A 22983-nucleotide genomic window follows, 5' to 3' on the forward strand; every position below is an offset into this window, starting at 1 on the left:
CGTCTCCTGCCCCGGTTGACTTTAAACAACTTTTATCTCATTCCCGCCCTCTCCGCGGACCTGTTAAGCCCCTGGTGGTCCAGTGGTGAACCGCAGCCAATCAGCTAGCAGCTCTGTACGAGCAGGAGTACTTTTCCTGCAGGAAAATATGCATTGTTAATTAAGGGGAATCAACCTGTGTTGTGTCATGTTTATTTCTGTTTACAAAGCCAACTCCTGATGGCTCTAATTGACCACACTATATAGCTCTCCTGGAGATCCTTTGATAACCACATAACTAGTCTTCAGCAGGTTCAATAAATCTTGATTACAATTAATGTGGATTTAATGGGATGTACTTTTTAATCCAGTCATGTATTTTCTGCAAATAGCTGGCTTTGCAGTAAAGATTTAGATTGGGCATGGCTAATTCTCCCCTTTTGTAAGGATAGGTCAGAATTCTATATTTAAATCATGCTCTTTTTCCTTTCCAATGGAATTTTTGTACATGCATTCGAAGCACAGTTTCTTTTCTTTGAAGGTATGTACTGTAGTTATAGTTTGTAGAACATAAAGCCTCTAAAGTGATCCATCATTGTGAGAACAAAGGAAGTCCAATTTTGTAGCAGTAATCATCAGTAAAGGCTTCACTTTAACATCATTAAGTTTTTCAGGGGCAGTGGGAAGTTGAATTCCCAAAAACGTTATTTCTTCTTCCCATTGAAAGAAAAACCCTCTCTCTTTGCGCCTCCTTTGTATATTGACAAGTGGAGCTACCTTTTTGTCATAATTTTCCTCCTGCTTCACAAAGCCATGCTAGCATCTTTAGTGCCGGTTGTCGCAATAACAGCTTTGATGCTCATAGAATTCCTAAGAGCGTCAGAACTGTTACCACTGCGGCCGGCGCTAAAAACATTAGTGTGGCTTTATAAAGGAGGGGATTAATTTGAGCCCAGCATATTGCCTAAATTCTTAAAATGCATCTGATACTGATGATAGAGAATCTTTGGAGTTTGTCAAAATTAGGAAAATATGAGGGGTGTTCAATAATTTATCTACCTCAGTAGGAAAGAAAAGGGTTTTCAAAAAAATTTTGTTTTATTTTCTATGTTGTCTCCTGATAGCTCCATATACTTCATCCACTTTAACCTCTTTGAAAAGAATTCTTCTGTTTGACCTTCAAACCAGGATGTCACGGCTTCCTTGAGTATCTTCATCACTTGAAAACCGCTGTCCACAGAGAGATTTCTTCAAAACTCATAACAGGAAATAATCCGAGAGAGCCAGGTCAGAACTGTAAGGTGGATGGTTCAGCTACTGAAACCCACATTCTCAGATGGCACCTATGATTGTTGCGACACGCGCACCGGTACATTATCATGAAGAAGCAGCATTCCTGCTGTGAGTTTTTCTCATCTTTTCTCCTTGATTAACTCCTGCAAATCAATCATTGTGCTGGCGTAACTCCTCCCCGGTTATGATTTGTCTTGTGTGGCATGAACTCCAGAAGCAAAAGTCCTTTGTCATCCCTGAAGACAGTTGCCATGATTTTGCCTGCATATTTTTCTGTCAAACCTTTTTGGGTGGGGGATAACTTGTGCTTCAACTTCATTGACTCCATTTTGGATTCAGGATCTCTGTGATAGACCCAGTCACCAAATGATGAAAAAAATTCACTTGGTTTTCACAGAGCACCTCCAAGTTCTCCTGACAGCACTGGAGCTTCATGGTCTTCTGCCATGGTGTCAGCATTCTTGGTGCCCATCTTGCACTAACCTTGGACATGCCCAACTTTTCATGAATTATTTTCCAAACTGTATCTGCCGAGATGCCCATTTCTTCAGCTATTCAGGAAACCTTAGTTTCTGTCTGCCAAAATTAAATCCTCAACTTTCTTACACATTTTTGTGGAAGTTGTTTCCATAGGCGTTCAGTGTATAATCATGACAAAGAAATTCTCAGAGAAAGTAAATCAAGCATTGGTCTCTCATACCTAAAGACCACCAAAAATTATCATATTGCTCCATCTCTTTGTTTATTGTAGACCTAATTTGCACTAAGGCCTCTATTGATTACCCCAGTTAAACTGCTTTCTCCAAACTTTTACTTTGTAAAATGATGAGCAAACTCACCATAAACTGCAGTTATGTGTCATGGATCTCCTTTGGATTTTCCCTTCTTTTGTGAGAAATTTTAATACTGAACAGTGCTTCAAATCTAGCAGTTTCTTACTTGATTCACATGAGAACTCTCCTAACATCCTGTCTCTTGGAATGTTAGACTCACACTGAGTTGCAACTGTGCATAAGTAACCTTGAGACATTTCACAATATGCACAGACTTGTTTCAACATATTTGCTACTTTCTTTTATACTCAGGTAGATAAATTATTGAATGTCCCTTGTATCATCATCAGAGGCTAATGTTTTAATTTCCTGTTTCCTGAATTGAACGCTACTAATTTTGTTTTAAGTCTCTGAATGAGTGGTTAAAAAAATAATGGGCATAGTGGGTGTCCCTTGGCAGATCATACATTTCTGCAACATAGTTCCAATGACTACTGCTGTCTTGGGGTTACAGTGAAGAGCTAAGTACAAACCCTCAAAGTCCATGTGATTTTAAAGTTTGAAATAGAAAAGGCCAAGACACTATGTCATTACAGTTGGCATTACAGTTCCTAGCCAAAGCTTCAAAATTATGATTCACTTTTCAGGCCACCATAATTTTTCAAACATATGTTGTATGTCTTCCTTTCAGAAGTACCACCTGTTCATGTGTAATCAATAGAGGCCTTAGTGCAAATTAGGTCTACAATGAACAAAGAGATGGATAATTTTTGGTGGTCCTTAGGCATGAGAGACCAATGCTTGATTTGCTTTCTCTGAGAATTTCTTTGTCATGGTTATACAATTCTGTATCTAATTCTAATAAACAATAAAACTCGCTTGTACCATTAGACCATGCATTTTGTGCCTCAGCCACATTGGTCTATGAGTGGATTGTGTCCCTTTTCTGCCAGCAAATGAATAGAGAATTGAGATTTTCAGCAACATTACTGGATATAGGCTGGTGTTCTACTGGAACTTTCCAGATTTTCTCTATCTTCAGTTGGTAAGGTTGTCTAGGCTGGTGCTGGTACTAGGCCTAATGGTTTTGCTCCTGTCCTTGGACCATCAGCAGGGGGCTGCCAGTTGAGAATGATGCTATTGCTCTGCAGTCCCAACCAACACTTGAGTATTTGCTGGATGGCATTTAGGCTTGGACCCTATGATGCCCTTGTCTACAGAGGTAGGGATCCCCCCATACCCCCTGTCTTCCTCAGACCTCCCTCCTTGGTGGCATCTTGTAGCTTGTTTTGTTTTCCTTCTGTTGAAAGAGAGGTTTGGAATAAAAAAAACAACAACCCAGTTTAAGAGAGTAACCCAAAGCAGTTACAATACACTGAATGGTAATCAGATATTCTTTAAGTATTTTCCCTGTCCTGGCAAGCCTATAATTTGACTGTGGTACCTGGGGCAATAGAGGGTTAAGTAACTTGCCTAGAGTCACAGGGAGCAGGCTGGGATTGAGCTCACAACCTCAGGGTGCTGAGGCAGCAGCTCTAACTACTAGGCCACTCCTTCCTTCCCCTGTTTGGTTGAAAGATCTAGACATTATTTCCAGTGATGTTGACTGAATTAATTTCTAGTCTAAGGTCAATCGTCTGACCCTTTCTGCTAATCAATGCTCACTGGCTGCCTGTTGAACATCGAATTAGTTATAAAATTCTACTATTAACCTTTACAACTCACAATCAACCAGAGTTTATTGATAGTCTCCTTGTTCCTTATTATCCTGCAAAATCCCTTCGTTCTATATCACAAAATCTCCAAGTTGTACCATCTTTAAAACTAATTAATACATTGAGATCCAAAAATTTTGCCGTCACTGCACCTTCTTCCCTTTGGAATTCGCTGCCTAATCACTTACGAATGGAATCGTCGATAAAGCAATTTAAAGCAAAACTCAAAACATTTTTATTTGAGGATGCTTTTGGATAAAACTGTCCTTCACAGGACTAAATCAGCTATTGTCCCTACCCTTACCTATTGTTTTATTCTTAAGTGTGCTTTCTTCAAATATTGTAGTTCAGTCCTTTTCCCCCAATTGTGTGCAGTTAGTATACGTGTTTTGTTAATGTCTACTAATCCAACATTGGTTTGTATAATATTTTAACTCTAATTTGTCTTGTTTCTTTTAAAGATATCTTTTTATTATTGCTGTACACCGCCTAGAAATTTGAATAAGCGGTATAAAAAATGTTTTAATAAACTTGAAACTTGACTCAAGTTATTATTCTATTTAATGCAATTATTTGGATACCTTTAAAAAAAAGGACATATTGGGCTTTTAATCATCCTGGGTAGCCAGGTTTTGAAATTTATTTTTTATTGTTCTTTTTAGTCTTTCCATCATGGATATGCTTTATTTCTACTTCTTTTTACTAAGATCAGTACTGTACATTCAACTACTTTACCTTCTTTCATTTCACTGGATCATATTTTAAACGGTAAAGATTGTTTAGGCTTAAACATTCCCATTCTTGTCAGGAATAGAAAAATACTCTGTAAGATCTACTCGACTGAGGAACCTAAATATCCTTAAACCTATTCTGTCTTTAAATAACAATATAAGATCTTTTACAGAATCTCTTACCCCACTACCAGTCCTCTATTGCAATGTAAGATCAGTATGTAACAAGCAGGAAATAATTAGGGATTTATTATCAGACTTCGACCCTGGTCTAATGTTCATCACTGAATTCTGGATTACCCAGGATGATATCCTTATTCAAAATGAGCTTTGTCCATGGGGTGGGGGATTTGTCTGAGCAGAGCCCCTTGAAAGGCATCTACGATCTCCCTACTTCTTGCCGATTCTGTAAACAGAACTTTCCAGTCCTAATTTGGCAGGTTGGACTTCTCTTTTAGGAAATTATTCAAACCATTTTTAAACCTTGCTAAGCTAACTGCTTTCACCACATTCTCTAGCAATGAATTACAGAGTTTAATTGCACGTTGTGTGAAGAAATATTTTCTCTGGTTTGTTTTAAATCTACTACTTGGTAATTTCATCACATGTCCCCTAGTTCTAGTATTTTTGGAAAGAGTTAACAAGCGATTCACATCTACCCTTATCACTCCCTCAGTATTTTATAGACCTCTATCATATCACTCCTGAGCCTTCTCTTCTCCAAGCTGAAGAGCCCTAGCAGCTTTAGCCCCTCCTCGTAGAGAAGTCGTCCCAAAACCTTTTATTATTTTTGTCACCTTTCTCTGTACCTTTTCTAATTATGCTATATCTTTTTTGAGATACAATGACCAGGATTACACACAGTATTCGAGGTGGCCTATACAAGGGCATTATAACGTTTTCATCTTTGTTTTTCATTCCTTTCCTGATAATTCCTAACATTCTATTTCCTTTCTTAGCCGCCACCTTAGCCTTGGATTTCTTTCTCATACATTTGGGGGGGGGGGAAGAGGGTCTCCAGTATGTATATCTACCCTTACCTCTGATAAGGAAGACTTTGATGGCAGGACTGAGAGACCATGATCTTCATTACACCTTACTGTCTGAGGCAAATGTGGTTCCCTCTACTTTTAGATTATAAAGTACTGAACTCTCCACAGACCTCTGAAGGCTGATTTTTATTGTTGGGAACTAGAGTTCTCTTTTATATCTCAACCTCCAGTCCCTTGCCCTCAAGGCTTGGACATTGAGAGGTTACTCTCACCTCCAGGACGAGGGTGTCTTCAGAAAAGATTTGTCTGATATGAGAACAAAACCCTAGATTCTTTCTCCTGCTTATACAAACCTGCTTGAATATCTTCTACACCTTTCTGAGTCTAGTCTTAAAACCAACTCTTTAAGGGTTCACCTTACTGCAATTGGCACTTACCATTGCTCTATAGAAGCCCATCTCTATTCATCTTTTAGTTCTCTTCATGAGAAGTTTGTTTTTACTGGAGCCCATAGTCAGCCCTCTCTGTGTCATGGGATCTCAATATATATTCCTTTTTGAGCTGCTGGATACTTTGGCTGAAATACCTGACTGGAAGTTATTGTATTTGGTGGTGATTTCATTCCATTGGGTCAATAAGCTCCAGGCTCTAGTAACTGATCTACCGTACATGAAATTTCATCACAACAGAGTAGTTCTCCATACAGATCCTAAGTTTCTTCCTACTGTAGTGTTAGAATTCCACCTAAACCAGTCAGTTGTTTTGCCAACATTTTTTCCTGAACCTTCATGCTCATTCTGATGAAAGCATTCTGGACTTCGAGAGCCTTGGCCTTCTATCAAGAGCAGACTAAAGTCTATAGACATTCCACCTAGCTTCTTGTGGGGTTTTGTTTTTTTTACCCAAATAGGTTGGGGGCAGCTTTCAGGACACACATTCAGTTGCCTTCAAATTGCATCTCCTTTACTTGGAGCCCAAGTTGTCAAAGCTCAGAGTGTCAGAACCATGGCTGCGTCAGTAGCTCACCTGAAATCAGCCTCTATTGTGGAGATCTGCAAGGCTGTAAAATGGTTTTATGTCAATATATTCACATGTCACTACTGCCTTGAGCAAGATTCCTAATGTGACTGTTTGGTCAGTCAGTCTTGTAGAATTTGTTTGAGGTCTAGAATTCAACTCTAGCCTCTTAGGCTGGTGAGCTTCATTAATTTTTAAGCTGGGGTCTTTTGGCTTCTAATAAGCTGAAGGAGAACTGCCAGATATCTTCCCTTGTGGCGCCATGACACTGGAGCCATGCCACTGCTGATCAGTGTGTGCCAATGATATCATTCCCCACAGCCCACCTTCAAAACTTATTGGGGTATATCCTCAATGGCTCTGAGCATTCCAAATGCATTTTTTTTTTTGTCTATTGAGAAGTGACTTGTCCTTCAAGCATGCACTGTTCCCACATCTACTTTTCCCTTTCTGTCCTGAGCCTGGGTAGAGAGGCAGAGAAGCAGAAACCTACCCCAGAAAGATAATGAGGGCCGCCAAAGAGGTCTCCAGGGGCCACCATTGGTTCTCAGGCCTTGCATTGAAGAACAGTGCCCTAGACCCAATTTTGCTTCTGGTCCAGACTGTACTCTTCATGTTCTTGTTGCTGTTAGCCTAAGCCTGTTGCAGGCCTTGCTCTTATTTTCCCTTTTTGTTTGGTTAAGCTTGGTAGCTAGGGAATTTCATATGTGGAAGTATTGTGTCATGCTGCTTGTCGCAAAGTTACTTACCTTTTTCAGGTGATAAATATTTCCACTTTCCTATCCTCCTTCCCTAAGTGTTGTATTCTCTTATCTTTAATATTAGACTTCCTTAGACCTGCTTGGTGCTTGCATGTAGGAAGGTGTATGCATGCATGGTTCTGGTTCTAAAAGCTGGAGAGTGCATCTGTGGTGGGTTTTGTTGGGTGATGTCACCCCTACATTGGAATGTGTTCTGCTGGCCTCAGAATATCTGCTACATGTGAGTAACTTCACTTTGTAGTGATAATGGAATGATAATATTAACTGAAAATGTTGCACTTGGACAAACCACTTCTAGAATGACAGTAACTGGAAAGAGGTATTTTAGTTTTCTAATGAATTCCAACAGTAAGATAATTTTTTTTATTTTTATTTTTTAAATAAAATCTTTATTCATTTTTATAACTTACAACAAGTGAATCAAGAAATAACATTTGATTTTCTATTGCATCCATCGTAAATTAATGAAATTTATCCCCTCCCCTCCCCATCATTTCATATACATTCACTTATATTATACAATATTTTTTTTTTATTATTCATCCAAATCTTTAAGAAAGAATCAGAAACCCCCCAACCCTACCCCTAATTATCAATTATATTATGGGGAAAAATGTTATTTATTCATTCCAATAATCTGCCAATGGCCCCCAAACATCTTGAAATTTATTAAAATGTCCATTCTGCGTGGCTAGTGGAGTCGCCATTCAACATATTACATTTAATTGGAAGAATTGGAGTAGATTAAACAGTAAGATAAATTTTGATGAAGATTATATGTTTACTCACTTCTATGTCACTGGGCAATAATTAGAGACTGGGTGGCAAAGGATGATTATATTTGCCTTTCATATAAGAGCTAAGTCTGCTCAGTTAGATAACAACATTCACATTCCCATGCATGGGTGTGTACATGTTAGTTGAAATTTTTAGAGTTTGCAGATGCATAGGTTATGAAATACTTCGGGTCTTTATCTGCCATCATCTATTATGTTACTATGTTATGTTAACTTTATTAATAGCTTTATACTGTTACATGTGTAATATTGTATGCTAATGGAGGAGTAGACAAGTAGAACGGGAAGCTAAGAACCAGGGAAGTCAATTTTAACAGAAACAGAGAAAATGTAGTAACACAGAAACATGATGGCAGGAAAAGGCTAAATGGCCCTTCCAGTCTGCCCATCTGCAGCATTCATTTTCACCTCTCCCTTAGAGATCCCACATGTCTGTCCCATGCTTTCTTGAACTCAGATAGTCTGTTTCCACCACTTCTACCACAAAATTATTCCATGCATCTACCATCCTTTATTTAAAAAAAAGAATTTCCTTAGATTATTCCTAAGCCTATCACATCTTGACTACATCCTATGCCCTCTCATTCCAGAGCTTCCTTTCAAATGAAAGAGATTTGCCTCATGCACATTTATGGCACATAGGTATTTTTATTTATTTATTTATTCCATTTTCTGTACCGCTCTCCCAGGAGATCTCAGAATGGTTTACATGAATTTATTCAGGTACTCGAGCATTTTCCCATGTCTATCCCGGTGGGCTCATAATCTATCTAATATACTGGGGCAAAGGGGGGATTAAGTGGCTTGCCCAGGATCACAAGGAGCAATGTGGGTTTGAACCCACAACTCCAAAGTGCTGAGGCTGTAGCTTTAACCACTGCGCCACACTCTCCCTTTCATTTCTTTCCTATCCCGCCTTTCCTCCAAAGTATACATATTGAGATCTTTAAGACTGTTACCATATGTCTTATGACAAAGACCACCAACCATTTTAGTAGCCTTCCTCTGGACCGAATTCATCAATGGGGATTGGTGGATTCTGGATAACTGTAGTTTCTGGTTGCTTGAGAGTTACTCTAAAAATTAGTTTGGTTTCCCTACCCACCTCACTCATATGCTACCTCCCCACCTCTTGTAGATCCAGCATCTGTTCTTTCCTTCTCCCCCTGACTCCCTCCCCCCATTCCTGAAGTTGGAAGTGATGTGGCAGAGGAAAGGCCCTGCTAGGGCTGGCCAGAAGCAGCCTGTTTACTGGTGCTTCCTCTGTTCATCGGCTGCCGCTACAGCTTCGGATGAGGGAGGGAAGTGGGTTTGTCAGGATGCTCTGCTGCTTTGGGAACGGAGGGAGGGAGAGGGGTTGTCGGGATCGGCTGCCTGCTGTTTCAGGAATGGAGGGAGAGAGATTTGTGGTTGCCACGTTGCTTCAGGAGCTGGAGGAAGGGAGATTTGTGACTGCTGCTGATGCCTCAGGCTGGAGGGAGGGGGTTTGTTGGATCAGGAGCACCACTTTGGATGTTGTCTGAGGAGCGCGGGAGATTAATTAATTAATTTATTTTGTCAACAATTTTTTTTTGTTGGTTGGTTGAGGGTGCCAGTTAACTGAGTTTCTACTGTATATCTCTTTGAAGGTGCAGTCTCCAGAATTGTATACACTATTCTAAATGAGGTCTCACCGGAGTGTTATACAGGGGCATCAATACCTCCTTTTTCCTACTGGCCATACCTTTTCTATGCACCCTAGCATCCTTCTAGCTTTTGCTGTCACCTTTCCAATCTGTTTGGCCAACTTAAGATCATCTTGTACCATCACATTCCTCTTTTGAGTACAAAAGTTATTCACCCCCTTAATTGTACAATTCCCTTGGGGTTTTGCAGCCCAAAAGCATGGCCTTGCATTTCTTAGCATTAAATTTTAGCTTCCACATTTCAGACCCTTCTTCAAGTTTTGCTAGGTCCTTCCTCATGTTGTTCACACAGGTGTCTGTTGCAGATTTTGGTATCATCCGCAAAGAGACAGCCCTTCAGTAATCACTTACAAAAATGTTAAAAAGAACTGGTCCAAGAACAGAACCTTGAGTCATACCACCGGTAACATCCCTTTCCTTAGAGCGATCTCCATTGGCTACTACACTCTGTCAATTTCCACTCAACCAGTTCCTGAAACAGTCTGTCACTTTGGGGCCCATCCTGAGGGTACTCAATTTATTTATTAGATTCCTGTGTGGAACACTGTCAAAGGCTTTCCTAAAATCTAAATACACCACATCTAGTGCACTCCTTCTATCCAATTCTTTAGTCACCCAGTCAAAGAAAAGGATCAGATTTGTCTGACAAGACCTGCCTCTAATGAATTCATGTTGCCTCAGATCCTGTAATTCAAGAAGATACATCACTATTCTCTTTCAAAAGTGTTTCCATTAATTTACTTATCACAGAAATCTGACTTACTGGCCTGTAGTTCCCTATTCCTTCATTGTGGAGCGGAACCACATCTTCCCTTCTCCAGTTCTCTGATACCACTCCCGACTCTAGAGAAGCATTGAAAAGTTCAGCCAACGGAGCTGCCTGAACTTCCCTTAGTTTCTTCAGTACCCTCGGATGTACACCATCTGGCCCCATTGCTTTGTCTACCTTTAATTTAGCTAGCTCCTCAGGAACACAGTCCTCTGAAAATCGATCAAGGTCTACCACACCTCCATCCCTATTTGCTTTTGTTTTCTGTAGTTCTGCTCCTGTTGCTTTAGCTGTGAACACAGAATAAAAATATTTGTTAAACAATTCAACCTTATCTTTATCAGCTTGTACATATTTCTCACTTACACCTTTGAGTTTTGCAATGCCACTTTTGCACTTCTACCTATCACTAATATATCTAAAAAAAGTTCCCCCCCCCCCCCACATTTTACTATTGACTATTTTTTTTCTTCCATTTGCATCTTTGCTTCACATTTTGTATTTTAAGAATTTGTTTATTTTTTGGATCAGTTTGGTGATTTATATGTGGGACCCCTGATGAAGACATTTCTATAAGCCGAAACATGGACCTTATAGGGTCCTATTCATCTACTTGGTTACCTACTTACTACACTGTTTATCTGCTGTTTGCCATATTGTGTTTATGGAAATAGCTGTCTGATATAATTTCAGATGATTAAGTGAAATCATCTGCAGATAGACTTTTACTTCCCTCTACAGATTATTATTTACCTGGGACTATTGACCTTCATTGACAGCTATATTTGTTTTTATTGTATTTTATTGTTTTTATTGTCTCATATATTCTATTGCAATGTTTCTCATTGACAGCTATATTTGTTTTTATTGTATTTTATTGTCTCATATATTCTATTGCAATGTTTCTCAACTCGGTCCTGGAGTACCCCCTTGCCAGTCAGGTTTTCAAGATATCTACAATGAATATGCATGAAAAAATTTGCATGTAATGGAGGCAGTGTATTCAAATCAAGTTTATGCAAATTCAATGTAGATATCCTGAAAACCTGACTGGAAAAGGTAAAAAACGGACGAAAACTGGAACAGACACAAACAACAACAACGCAGGTGCCACAAGGTCAAGTTTCAAGTTTATTAGTGTTTTTGATTAATCGCTTAATCACACTTCAAAGCGATGAACATAAATAATAAACATTAAAATTACAGTATTAAGGAGTAATACAATACTTAACATAAGTTTAAAATCAAACAGGACTATTAACAAACTTTACAGACAAGAAAAAGGGGAAAAAGGGAATTGAACTACAAAATATTAAAAATAGAATAGTCAGGGAAAAAAGGTGGTAAAAGAGGCCAAAAGAGACTACGAGGAAAAAATAGCCAAGGAGGTGAAAAACTTCAAGCTGTTCTTTCGATATATCAAGGGGAAACAACCCGCGAAGGAAGCGGTGGGACTGTTGGATGACCATGGAATAAAGGGAGCGCTAAAAGAGGACAAAGCAATCGCCGACAAACTGAACCCATTTTTTATGTCTACATTTACCGAAGAAGATTTACACAGTATACCGGAACCCATCAGGCTATATGCTGGAAACAAAGACGGAAAGCTGACAGGATTGACGGTTAGTCTAGAGGAGGTGTGTAGGCAGATTGATAGGCTTAAGAGCGATAAATCCCCGGGACCGGATGGCATCCACCCGAGGGTCATCAAGGAACTGAAAGGGACCATAGCTGAACTGCTTCAACTAATAGCCAATCTGTCGATCAAATCGGGAAAGATTCCGGAAGACTGGAAGGTGGTGAATGTTACGCTGATCTTCAAGAAAGGTTCGAGGAGAGATCAGGAAAACTACAGACCAGCGAATCTGACCTCGGTATTGGGTAAGATGGTAGAGGCGCTGATAAAGGGCCGCATCATTGATCACCTTGATGGACATGGGCTGATGAGGACCAGTCAGCACGGTTTTAGCAAAGGCAGATTGTGTTTGATGAACTTGCTGCACTTCTTTGAAGGAGTAAACAGGCAGATAGACAAAGGTGACCCGGTCGACATTGTATATCTGGATTTTCAGAAGGCGTTTGAAAAGGTTCCACATGAACGACTACTTCGGAAAATTGCAAGCCATGCAATCGAGGGTGAAATACTCACGTGGATTAAAAACTGGCTGGATCATAGGAAACAGAGAGTGGGGGTAAATGGACAATACTCGGACTGGAAGAGCGTCACCAGTGGGGTGCCACAGGGCTTGGTGCTTGGACCCGTGCTCTTCAACATCTTTATAAATGATCTAGACATTGGTACGACGAGTGAGGTGATTAAATTTGCAGCCGATACGAAGTTATTCAGAGTAGTGAAGACGCAGGGGGATTGTGAAGATTTGCAACATGACATAATCAGGCTCGAGGAATGGGCATTGACATGGCAGATGAGGTTCAACGTGGATAAGTATAAAGTGATGCATGTAGGTAACAAAAATCTCATGCACAAATACAGGATGTCCAGGGCGGTACTTGGAGAGACCCTCCAGGAACGAGACTTGGGAGTTCTGATCGACAAGTAGATAAAGCCATCCGTGCAATGTGTGCAAAGGATGAACAGAATGCTAGGAATGATAAAGAAGGGGATCACGAACAGATTGGAGAAGGTTATCATGCCGTTGTACCGGGCTATGGTGCGCCCTCACCTGGAATACTGCGTCCAGCATTAGTCGCTGTACATGAAGAAGGACACGGTATTACTCGAAAGGGTCCAGAGAAGAGCGACTAAGATGGTTAAGGGACTGGAGGAGTTGCCGTACAGCGAAAGATTAGAGAAACTGGGCCTCTTCTCCCTCGAACAGAGGAGATTGAGAGGGGACATGATCGAAACATTCAAGGTACTGAAGGGAATAGACTTGGTAGATAAGGATAGGTTGTTCACCCTCTCCAAGGTAGGGAGAACGAGAGGGCACTCTCTAAAATTGAAAGGGGATAGATTCCGTACGAATGTAAGGAAGTTCTTTTTCACCCAGAGAGTGGTAGAAAACTGGAACGCTCTCCTGGAGTTGTCATAGGGGAAAACACCCTCCAGGGATTCAAGACAAAGTTAGACAAGTTTATGCTGACTCAGAACGTACAAACTCTAAATATAGCTCTATCTTCGATATCTCATGCATTCAAGCACAGAAAATTTCACCATACAAGTCTTATCAATCACTATAGACCTCAGTGGGTGCCACCTGTATGTATATTAGAGTTTATACACATACAGAACCCAGGCACCAAAGTTCTTCATTGGTCTCAATATTTCAACTATTTTTTAAAATACTTTTTATATATATTTTCGACTTTTATAAATATTATTATAAATACTCATCTTAATCTATGTGGGTGGGGGTAGGCACTCCGACCTAGATCTATGTTTTGCCCAAAGGGCTTTATCAAGGAAATCCCCCCTGCAAATATATAGAAAAAATATATAAGTCCTAAAACCTATCCATTATATATATATAACTTATAAGCTTCTTAAGTATCTTCCTAGCTATATTTAAATATATTTAAATAGCCCATACCTTAGAACAAGCGACTCATGCTTCCCGCGTCTATAGATTTAACCAAGAAACATGGCCGCTAACGTGCTTGCAATAAATACCCAGAATCCTTAAATGTGATGACATCAATCTTAACATGACCACGCCCCCTTCTTGTTTTTATAACAAAATGACAACTACCTTCCTTTTATATGTCATCCACTCTATTTCTGCGTTTAAACCCATTGGAGTGACAGAGTTCACTGCATATATCCATTTTTGTTCTCTAAAATTTAATTTATCCTTATAGCTACCACCCTCCCACCCAACATGAATCTGATCGATGACGCGCCATTTCAAATCCCCAATTTTATGGTTTTTCTCATACCAATGATGAACCAAAGGCGTCTCCATATTTCCCGTATTAATTCGGGATTTATGTTCAGTCAATCAAACATTAATTTTCCGGCTCGTCCTCCCCACATAAATCAGACGACATGGGCATTGAATCATATATACGACTAAAGCACTCTGACAGGAGGTGTTCGAGGTGGCATAATAAGTTTTACTCATGGTAGGATGCTTCCTTGCTGAACCCACTAGAGCAGACTCACACCACTGACATTGGCCACAACTAGAGTGACCAAATGTTTCCTCTCTCCTCAGTTGTTTAATCTCAAAACGATGGGTGGAAAGAATTTCCCCCTTCGTCCTTCCTCTCCTGTAGGATGCAGTAGGGTCAGACTGAAATTGAGTACTCAGCTGTAGAATTGACCAGTGTTGTTTAATACTAGCAAAAAAAGCTGCACTTATTGCAGTAAACGGAAGTACAGCGATCATACAAATCATCTTGTGTCTCAGCTCTCTTTTCCTGTAACAATAAGGGGCGTTGAGCATACTTAGCCTGCAGATATGCCTTATGGACAGCTTTTTTGGGGTAACCCCTCTCATAAAACCGAGTACTCAGCTGCCTAGCTTGACCCTCAAACGCCTCCTGAGTGGAGCATAGCTTCTGGATCCTTAAAAATTGACTGATAGGAATATTAAATTTCAAAAAGTATGGATGATAGCTAGAAAATGGAGAAAATGATTCTTATCTACTTCTTTTCTATATAACGTAGTCTGAATATGCTGATTACTATCCCTAGTTAGTAAAAGATCTAAAAATGATATCTAATTTTTATGGTAGGTCATTGAAAAAGATAAATGTTGGTCGAGAGTGTTTAATCATACTAAAAATTCTTTCAATTCGGATTCTGACCTTCCCACAAGATCAAAATATCATCCAGATATCTCATCCAAAGAATAACATGATGAAACATGGGGGCTGGATATACCAGATCTTGCTCAAATTTAGCTACATATAAGCTCGCTACCGAAGATGCCAAAGTGGCACCCATTGCCACCCCCTGTATCTCTTTATAAAACTCCCCATTGTACCAAAAGTAATTTTGTCTAATTACTAACTGAGCTAGCTCTGTAAGCCACCCAATATCAAAATGGCCTAGGTCTTTTTGTTCCAAAACTTCTTTAATAATATAATGAGCAGATTCCTGAGGAATTTGGGTATACAAAGATGCTACATCTAACGTAGCAAAATACGTAACCCTACTGACTTCTGCCAACTCATCTAAAATACGCAATAGGTGGGCAGAATCCTTCAAATAAGATGATATTTTCTGCACTTCCGATTTCAAAAAATAATCAGTAAATTGAGACAAAGGCTCAAGTACTGAATATTTTGTAGAAACGATAGGGCAGCCCAGAGGCAACTGTAAACTTTTATGAACCTTAGGTAACATATATATTCTAGGAGTAGAGGGGTACATTTCTTGAAGAAAGTGAGCTTCTTTTTGCATGATTATTTTTTCTCAGCTCACACTCATCTACTAAGTTCTTCACTTCTAACTTCAAGTCCTCCACCGGATCCTTCATAAGCTTCAAGTATGCTCTCTCATTTGACAGTTGACGATATACTTCTTTCTGATAGGCATCCCTATCTTATAACGTAATGGCCCCACCTTTGTCAGCTCTCATAATCATAATAATTTGAATTGTTTTGAAGTTCTTTGAGAGCCATCAATTGATTTTTAGTGAGGTTATAGTTCCTCTCCTGTCGATAATACTGTTCTTCCAGCTTTCTTAAATCATTTAGCACAAGATCTTGAAATGTTGCCAAAAAAGGTTTAAGGACTCCTGCTGGACACCATTTAGAAGTCCTTTTCATAATGGAAGAATCCATACTGGGAGGATTTTCCTCAAAAAACACTTTTAATTGAAGAACGTATGCAGGTAGGGCTAGTCTCAGTTAGGGTGCTGGTCTTTGACCAGAGGGCCGCTGCGTGAGCAGCCTGCTGGTCACGATGGACCACCAGTCTGACCCAGCAGCGGCAATTCTTATGTTCTTATGGCAAGGGGGTACACTGGGACTGAGTTGAGAAACACTGCTCTATTGTATGCTGTTAATAAACCTGGGAGTTTCCAGTTCATCAACTTCACTTTACCGGTGTTTTGTTTTGTGGGTGTTTTTTTTTTTTGTTTTTTTTTAATACTATGGCAGGCATTTAGAAAAAAAATCTACCAACTACTGCAACTGAAAATTTACATGTAAGCTTTCCCAGGGCAGTTTTCAAGTGGGAGTACTCTGTTACAAAAATCCCGCAGAGTCTGCACAATGAAAAGCAAGTACAGGGGTGCCTTGATTTGCGAGCATAATTCGTTCCAGAAACATGCTTGTAATCCAAAGCACTCGTATATCAAAGCAGATTTCCCCATAAGAAATAATGGAAATTCAGACAATTCGTTCCACAACCCAAAAACTTTAATACAAAATACTGTACTGTATAAAGTAAAAATATATACAGTAAAACAAATTAACCTGCGCTTTACTTTTGAAAAGAATTGTGGCTGGTGTAAGGGAGACGAGAGGATGAGGGTTATTCTGTGGGCATGGGTTAACAGGCTAGCTGGACATATATTCAAGTATCTTTTCGGATATTCTCTTCAGTCAGTTTGAGATCTTTTGCGTGCCTACTGCGGTGAATTTTGACCAACATCTGTCAGCTGGGATTCCTTCGTTCCCCTTGTTTTTGGTTGGGTAATGGTCTGTATTATCTGCTGGGTCTATGTCTGATTGCTGTGATGCTTCCGTTATACCTTTTGTGGAGATTAGTGAGTTGTAGATTTTGAAGAGACATTTTGAAGAATTTTTTTTATATTCGTTAATCATCTTGTCATAGTATGACTTTTTTTACTGCTTCATTTACTGCTAACTGGTATTTTATTTTTTTCTTCCAGTTGATGTAGGTTTCTAGTCTTTGCTCTTTTCTCCATGTTCTCTCTGCTCCTTTCCTCTTGGCCTTTTAACTGTTCTGTGAACCATGGATTATTTTGTTGTTTCAGTTTTCTTGTGCTTATTGGTGTAATCTTATCTAGTACCTTATTAGCTATGTTTTGCCAAGCTGTAATGCCGCCTTCTAAGTCTTCATTTATCGGTTCTAATTTTCCAGTAACTTCTATCCAGAATTCCTCTATGGGTATTTTACCATGTTTTGTAATTTTGTTTAGTTTCTTTCCTTCTTTTTTTTTTTTTTTTGTATCGTCGTTTTAGGTATTTTTAGGAAGACATTCAGGAGATGATGAACTGACCAGATAATTGTCTCCCATTGAATATGATCCTATCAGCTTGTGATTTGGTCTGTTTGTTGAGTGTGAAATGAAATCTAAACAGCAAAGAGGGGAATGAGGTAGCTTTTAACCTGTTTTATATAGCTCTGGCAGCATATACAATGCTGAATTTAGCATTGAAGGGTAATTGGCAAAAGTTTTACTTGTGTAATTGGGCTGTATGAAAATTGCCATCCCTTGATGTGGCTTGCATTCCATGTGTCGCTCTATTCACACACAAAGCAAGTGCAAACATCTGTGTGCTCTGTACCCAAGACCATTTTTAATCAAAGTACTCTTTGGGAATTGGTGCAAAGTTTAAAGGTAAGAGTATACATAGTCTTTCTTTTTCCCAAGTCAGAAACTTGCCCTCCTTTTGATGTCAGCTTAATCTTTTACTTTATTTTCTTGTAGTGCTTTTTTAAAATCTGAGACGTCTTTTATTGAGTTATCTTTTTTTTATTCTTTACAGCTGTCAAGTGGAAACCCTCTATATGAGACGTACTATCGACAGGTAAATTTTAAATCCTCTTTCTGCTGGTTTTGAAACACTAATGTAGTTTATCAGCTTAATTTTTTTCTTAATGATTTTTTGATGATACAGATGAAACCAATGACTTTTTTTTCAGTCTTTTCAAAAAATTGTTGTAGCTAGCCATTCATTTTGTTTATGGGAAATTAATTGTCAGGTTTTGAATGAAGAAACTGTGTTTTGTGTGATTAAGGCATTTTTTGAAAATCTGCAAATCTGTTCTATCTGTAATACCTTGCTGGAAACTATGCTTGGGAGGAAAATCTAGAGGTATGTGATATAAACTTAGGGAAAGCTTGTCAAAATCCAGTCCTGGAAGGCTGAAAACAAGCCAGATTTTATGCATATCTCTAATGGGTATGCATGAGAGAAGTCTGCATACAACAGATTTAGTGAGCATGCAAATTTCTCTCATGCATATTTATTACTATATTTTAATATTTTATTATATCAAAACCTCTTATCTAATACATTATCACCACACATTTTCATAAAGTGAATCGCCTACACTCTTATACAAATATTAGCATAAAATTAATCAATGAAGGTCTCCCTCCAAAGATAATGAAAACCTGGATTTGTTAATAATCTCTGAATTGTAGTCTCTTACAGTACATCAGTCCAATATACGCATTGCAATTGTACTTGCTGCCTTCCAAAAGGAGTAACTCTTGTACAGTGTCTGTTGTTGTAATGCCACTCAACTGATCACACAAATCTTGTACTTAGCCTGCCCGACACAGAGCTATATTTCGCTGAGTCAGCATCATCAGGAGCTGTAACTGCTTCAGGTTTTCCTACGTCCTTTATGTGTCTATAATATAAATAACATTTTACAATGTGATCCACACAATTCCTCTCCACTTTTCAACATATTATACATTAATAAACAACAGTAATTACCTTTAATCCTTCTCATTTATCATAAAGCAGCAACAGTCAGAGTTCTACACCTCTGTTCCAATTTAAAAACATAAGAAGTGCCATCTCCGGAATAGACTCTAGGTCCATCAAGTCCAGCGATCTGCACACGTGGAGGCCCCGCCAGGTGTACCCTAGCATAGTTTTAGTCCCCATATCACTCTAAGCTTCTCATAAGGAGATGTGCGTCTAACTTACCCTTACCTATGTCACTTTATGCCACTCATAAGGAGATGTATATCTAACTTACCCTTAATCGTTAAGGATCCAGTTCTACAGGATCTGCCATGGTTTGCATTTACTCAGGGCAGGAACCTGTCTGAGGTGTTTTCTGCCAGAGTTCCCATACTGAAGTGATTATGTGGTCACTTTAAGTGCAATACATGTGTTTATCCCAGGACAAGCAGGCAGGTATTCTCACTAGTGGGTGATGTCATCCGACAGAGCCCCGATACGGACGTCTCACAAGCATGTCTTGCTTGAAGAAACTCAGAAGTTTCGAGATGCCCGCACTGCGCATGCGCCAGTGCCTTCCCGCCCGATGGTCCGGGCGTGTCTCCTCAGTTCTTTTTCTTCCGCGGAGCTGAGAAGTCTATCTTCAATTTTGCGCCCATTGAATCTCTTTTTGCCTTCTGTTTTTGCCGCGGGTTGAGTTCGTTTGGCTCTCCTGTGCTTTGTTTCTTTCTTTGATTTCTTTTTTATAAAAAAAAAAAAATAAATAAATTTTTGCTTCCGACACCGAGTCGGCCGCGTGGCTGAGGCCCCGTTCCTTCGACCTTGCGGCGGAGCTTTTCCGGCCTATGTTCCGGCCGATCACCGGTTTTAAGAAGTGTAGCAAGTGCCAGCGCGCGATTTTGCTCACGGACCCTCATCGACGCTGCTTACAGTGTCTGGGACCGGATCACTTTCCGAAATCGTGCCGGCCTTGCTCCACGTTAACAGCGAGAGCGTTTAAGCACCGCTGTCTGCTGTGGGAGTCCATGTTCAAGATGGAAGCTTCGTTGGATCCGTCAGCTTCGGCATCGACATCGACTGGTGCTTCGACGTCATCGGCGAAACCCTCTGCCTCCCCGGCTGCTTCGGGCCTTTTGAAGCCGGCATTGTTCACGCCGGTTTCGGCCTCAACCTCGGCGCCGGTGCCTTCCTCCGACTCCTCGGAGCAGGTATCGACCCCTACAGTTCCACCGGTGGTGCTTAAGGTGCCGAAGGCTGGCAAGCAGAAGCACGTGGCACCGAAAGAGCGCGGAGACTGTGCGGAAGGGCCCCCTTTTGGTGCGGATCCTTCCATATCGGCTTCGTTGCGGTCCATACTGGAGGCTCAGTTTGTGGAACTCATGACCACCATGGGACCCCGGCTGATTGCCTCGATCCAGGGTGACCTCCCTGTTCCGGTCCCGAGGTGCGGGCCGCCCCCTCCTCCTCCGCCGCGCCGCACGACCTCGTTGCTCGGCGAGGAGGAGCGGCGAGCGGTGTCCGGGTCCTCGAGGCGGTCCTCGGTTGGTGCTATGCCGCCTTTGGAACCGATTCCCTCGAGGAAGGCCTCCCTTAGTGATATGCCTCCCTTGGAGCCTATCCCCTCGAGGAAAGCTTCGTTTAGTGATTTACCTCCATTGGAACCTGTGACCTCGCCCCATGACACTGTGTGGCGTCCACCTTCGAGGCCTCCCAGTCCGGGGCATAGCAGAAAGCAGGACGAGTTCTTCCGAACCCCCTATCAAGCATGGGCGTCGTCGGGGGAGGCACCAGCTCTTCAACCTCTTCGCTCTAAGGCTTCGAGCCCAATCTGCTCCTTGGAGGCTTCTGATCAGGTTTCTCACAGAAGGGCTCGATCCCCTTCCAGGCATCGTGAGGGGCATCAATCCAGACACTCCTCGAGGCATTCCTCTCGACACTCGACCGTCTCGCCTCAGAAGAAATTGCCTCGGATGGGGTATGCTGCTTCGGCTGGGTCTCCTCCTCCGGGCCCGGAGTTCGAGGACCCCGAGGTTTTCTACTCTCCCTGTTGTTCTCAGGCCTCTATGGAGCCCGAAGCCTCGTCTTCTTCTAGCCCTTCTCGTAAACCGGCGACGGCTGACCAACTGTCTTTTTCCTCATTTCTCAGACAGATGGCGGATGACATGGACATTACTCTCGATGCTGGATCTCGATACTCCAAGGAGTACCTCGACACCATGCACTTGCCTCGTCCTCCAGCCGAGTCCTTGCGCCTCCCTCTGCACAAGCTCCTCGACCAGACTTTCATGAGGTGCTTTGAGTCTCCTTACTCTATTCCTGCGGTCCCTGGAAAATTGGATGCTCGGTACCGCACAGTGCATCATAAAGGCTTCGAGGGTCCTCAGCTTTCTCACCAATCCCTCCTGGTCGAATCCTCGCTCAAGCGGTCTCATCCTGGCCAGGTCTATGCTTCAGTGCCTCCGGGACGCGAGGGCAGAACCATGGATAAGTTTGGTCGACGCATCTATCAGAATTCGATGATGACGTCCCGAGTCCTGAATTACAATTTCCACTTCGCCGCCTACTTGGAATTTTTTCTGCCTGTGCTTCGGAAATTCACACCATATATCGAGTCCCAGGCTCGGTTTGAGTTTGAGGAAGTAGTTGCTTCGCTGTCCCAGCTTTGGCTTCAGTTGATGCAATCTGCCTATGATGCTTTCGAGCTCTCGGCCCGAGCAGCGGCCTGTTCTGTGGCGATGCGCCGATTGGCCTGGTTGCGGACCATTGACATGGACCCGAACCTTCAGGATCGCCTGGCAAACGTCCCGTGTGCTGGGGCGGATCTTTTAGACGAATCCATCGAGACAGTCACGAAGAAATTGTCCGATCATGAAAAGTCCTTTCATTCCATTCTTAGGCCGAAGCCTAAGCCTCAACAGACTCGACCCTCTCGTCCACCGTTGATTTATCAGCGACGTTATCAACCGAGGCAAACTCCGCCTGCGAGGCAACCGGCGAAGCGACAGCCTCCTCAGAAGGGTCAGCCAAAGTCTCAGTCGCCTGCTGTCCCTAAGGCCACTCAGCCTTTTTGACTGTTTCGTCGAGGTCATAACCAACCTCGTTCTGCCTCCCCCTGTTTTTCCCATCGGAGGGCGCCTCCATCATTTTTATCATCACTGGGAGACCGTAACCTCCGACCTTTGGGTCCTTACTATCATCAGGGAAGGATACTCTTCATTTCCATCGGGTCCCTCCGGACCACCCGCCAAGAGAGTATCCTTCCAACTTGACACAGACCGCCCTTCTTCTTCAGGAAGCCCAAGCTTTGCTCCGGCTCCGGGCCGTCGAGCCGGTCCCTGTGGAGCAACACAACCAGGGGTTTTACTCCCGGTACTTCCTTGTTCCGAAGAAGACGGGCGACCTGCGCCCCATTTTGGACCTCAGGGTCCTCAACAAATTCCTAGTCAAAGAGAAGTTACGCATGCTGACCCTTTCTTCTCTCTACCCCCTCCTCGAGCAGAACGACTGGTTATGCTCTCTGGATCTCAAGGAGGCCTACACTCACATTCCCATTCATCCGGCCTCTCGCAAGTTCCTCAGATTTCGGGTGGGACATCTGCATCTGCAGTATCGAGTGCTTCCCTTCGGCCTGTCATCGTCTCCCAGAGTCTTCACGAAGTGTCTGGTAGTGGTGGCCGCGGCACTCCGGAACCGGGGTCTTCAGGTTTTCCCCTACCTCGACGACTGGCTCATCATGGCGTCCTCGGCCTCGGAGGTCATCTCGGCGACCCTGTCCACGGTTCTGTTCCTGCAGAGTTTGGGATTCGAGATCAACTTTCCCAAATCTCATCTACAACCTTCACAGTCGCTCCCCTTCATCGGGGCGGTCCTGGATACCATCCGCCTCAG

The 22983-nt window shown here is 41.7% G+C and overlaps 1 protein-coding gene across 3 annotated transcripts in view; it reads left to right on the forward strand.

The window, feature by feature from the left end:
- The window catches only part of EPS15 (epidermal growth factor receptor pathway substrate 15), a 312116-nt gene that overhangs the window by 11785 nt on the left and 277348 nt on the right, over positions 1–22983 (forward strand). For all 3 annotated transcript variants that reach the window (XM_033915879.1, XM_033915877.1, XM_033915878.1), the window contains exon 2: positions 18160–18201. In XM_033915879.1, the coding sequence (XP_033771770.1) occupies positions 18160–18201 (42 nt within the window). The remainder of the gene's footprint in view (positions 1–18159; positions 18202–22983) is intronic.

This window comes from Geotrypetes seraphini, chromosome 12 (genome assembly GCF_902459505.1).
Source record: "Geotrypetes seraphini chromosome 12, aGeoSer1.1, whole genome shotgun sequence".
Taxonomy (NCBI): Eukaryota; Metazoa; Chordata; class Amphibia; order Gymnophiona; family Dermophiidae; genus Geotrypetes; species Geotrypetes seraphini.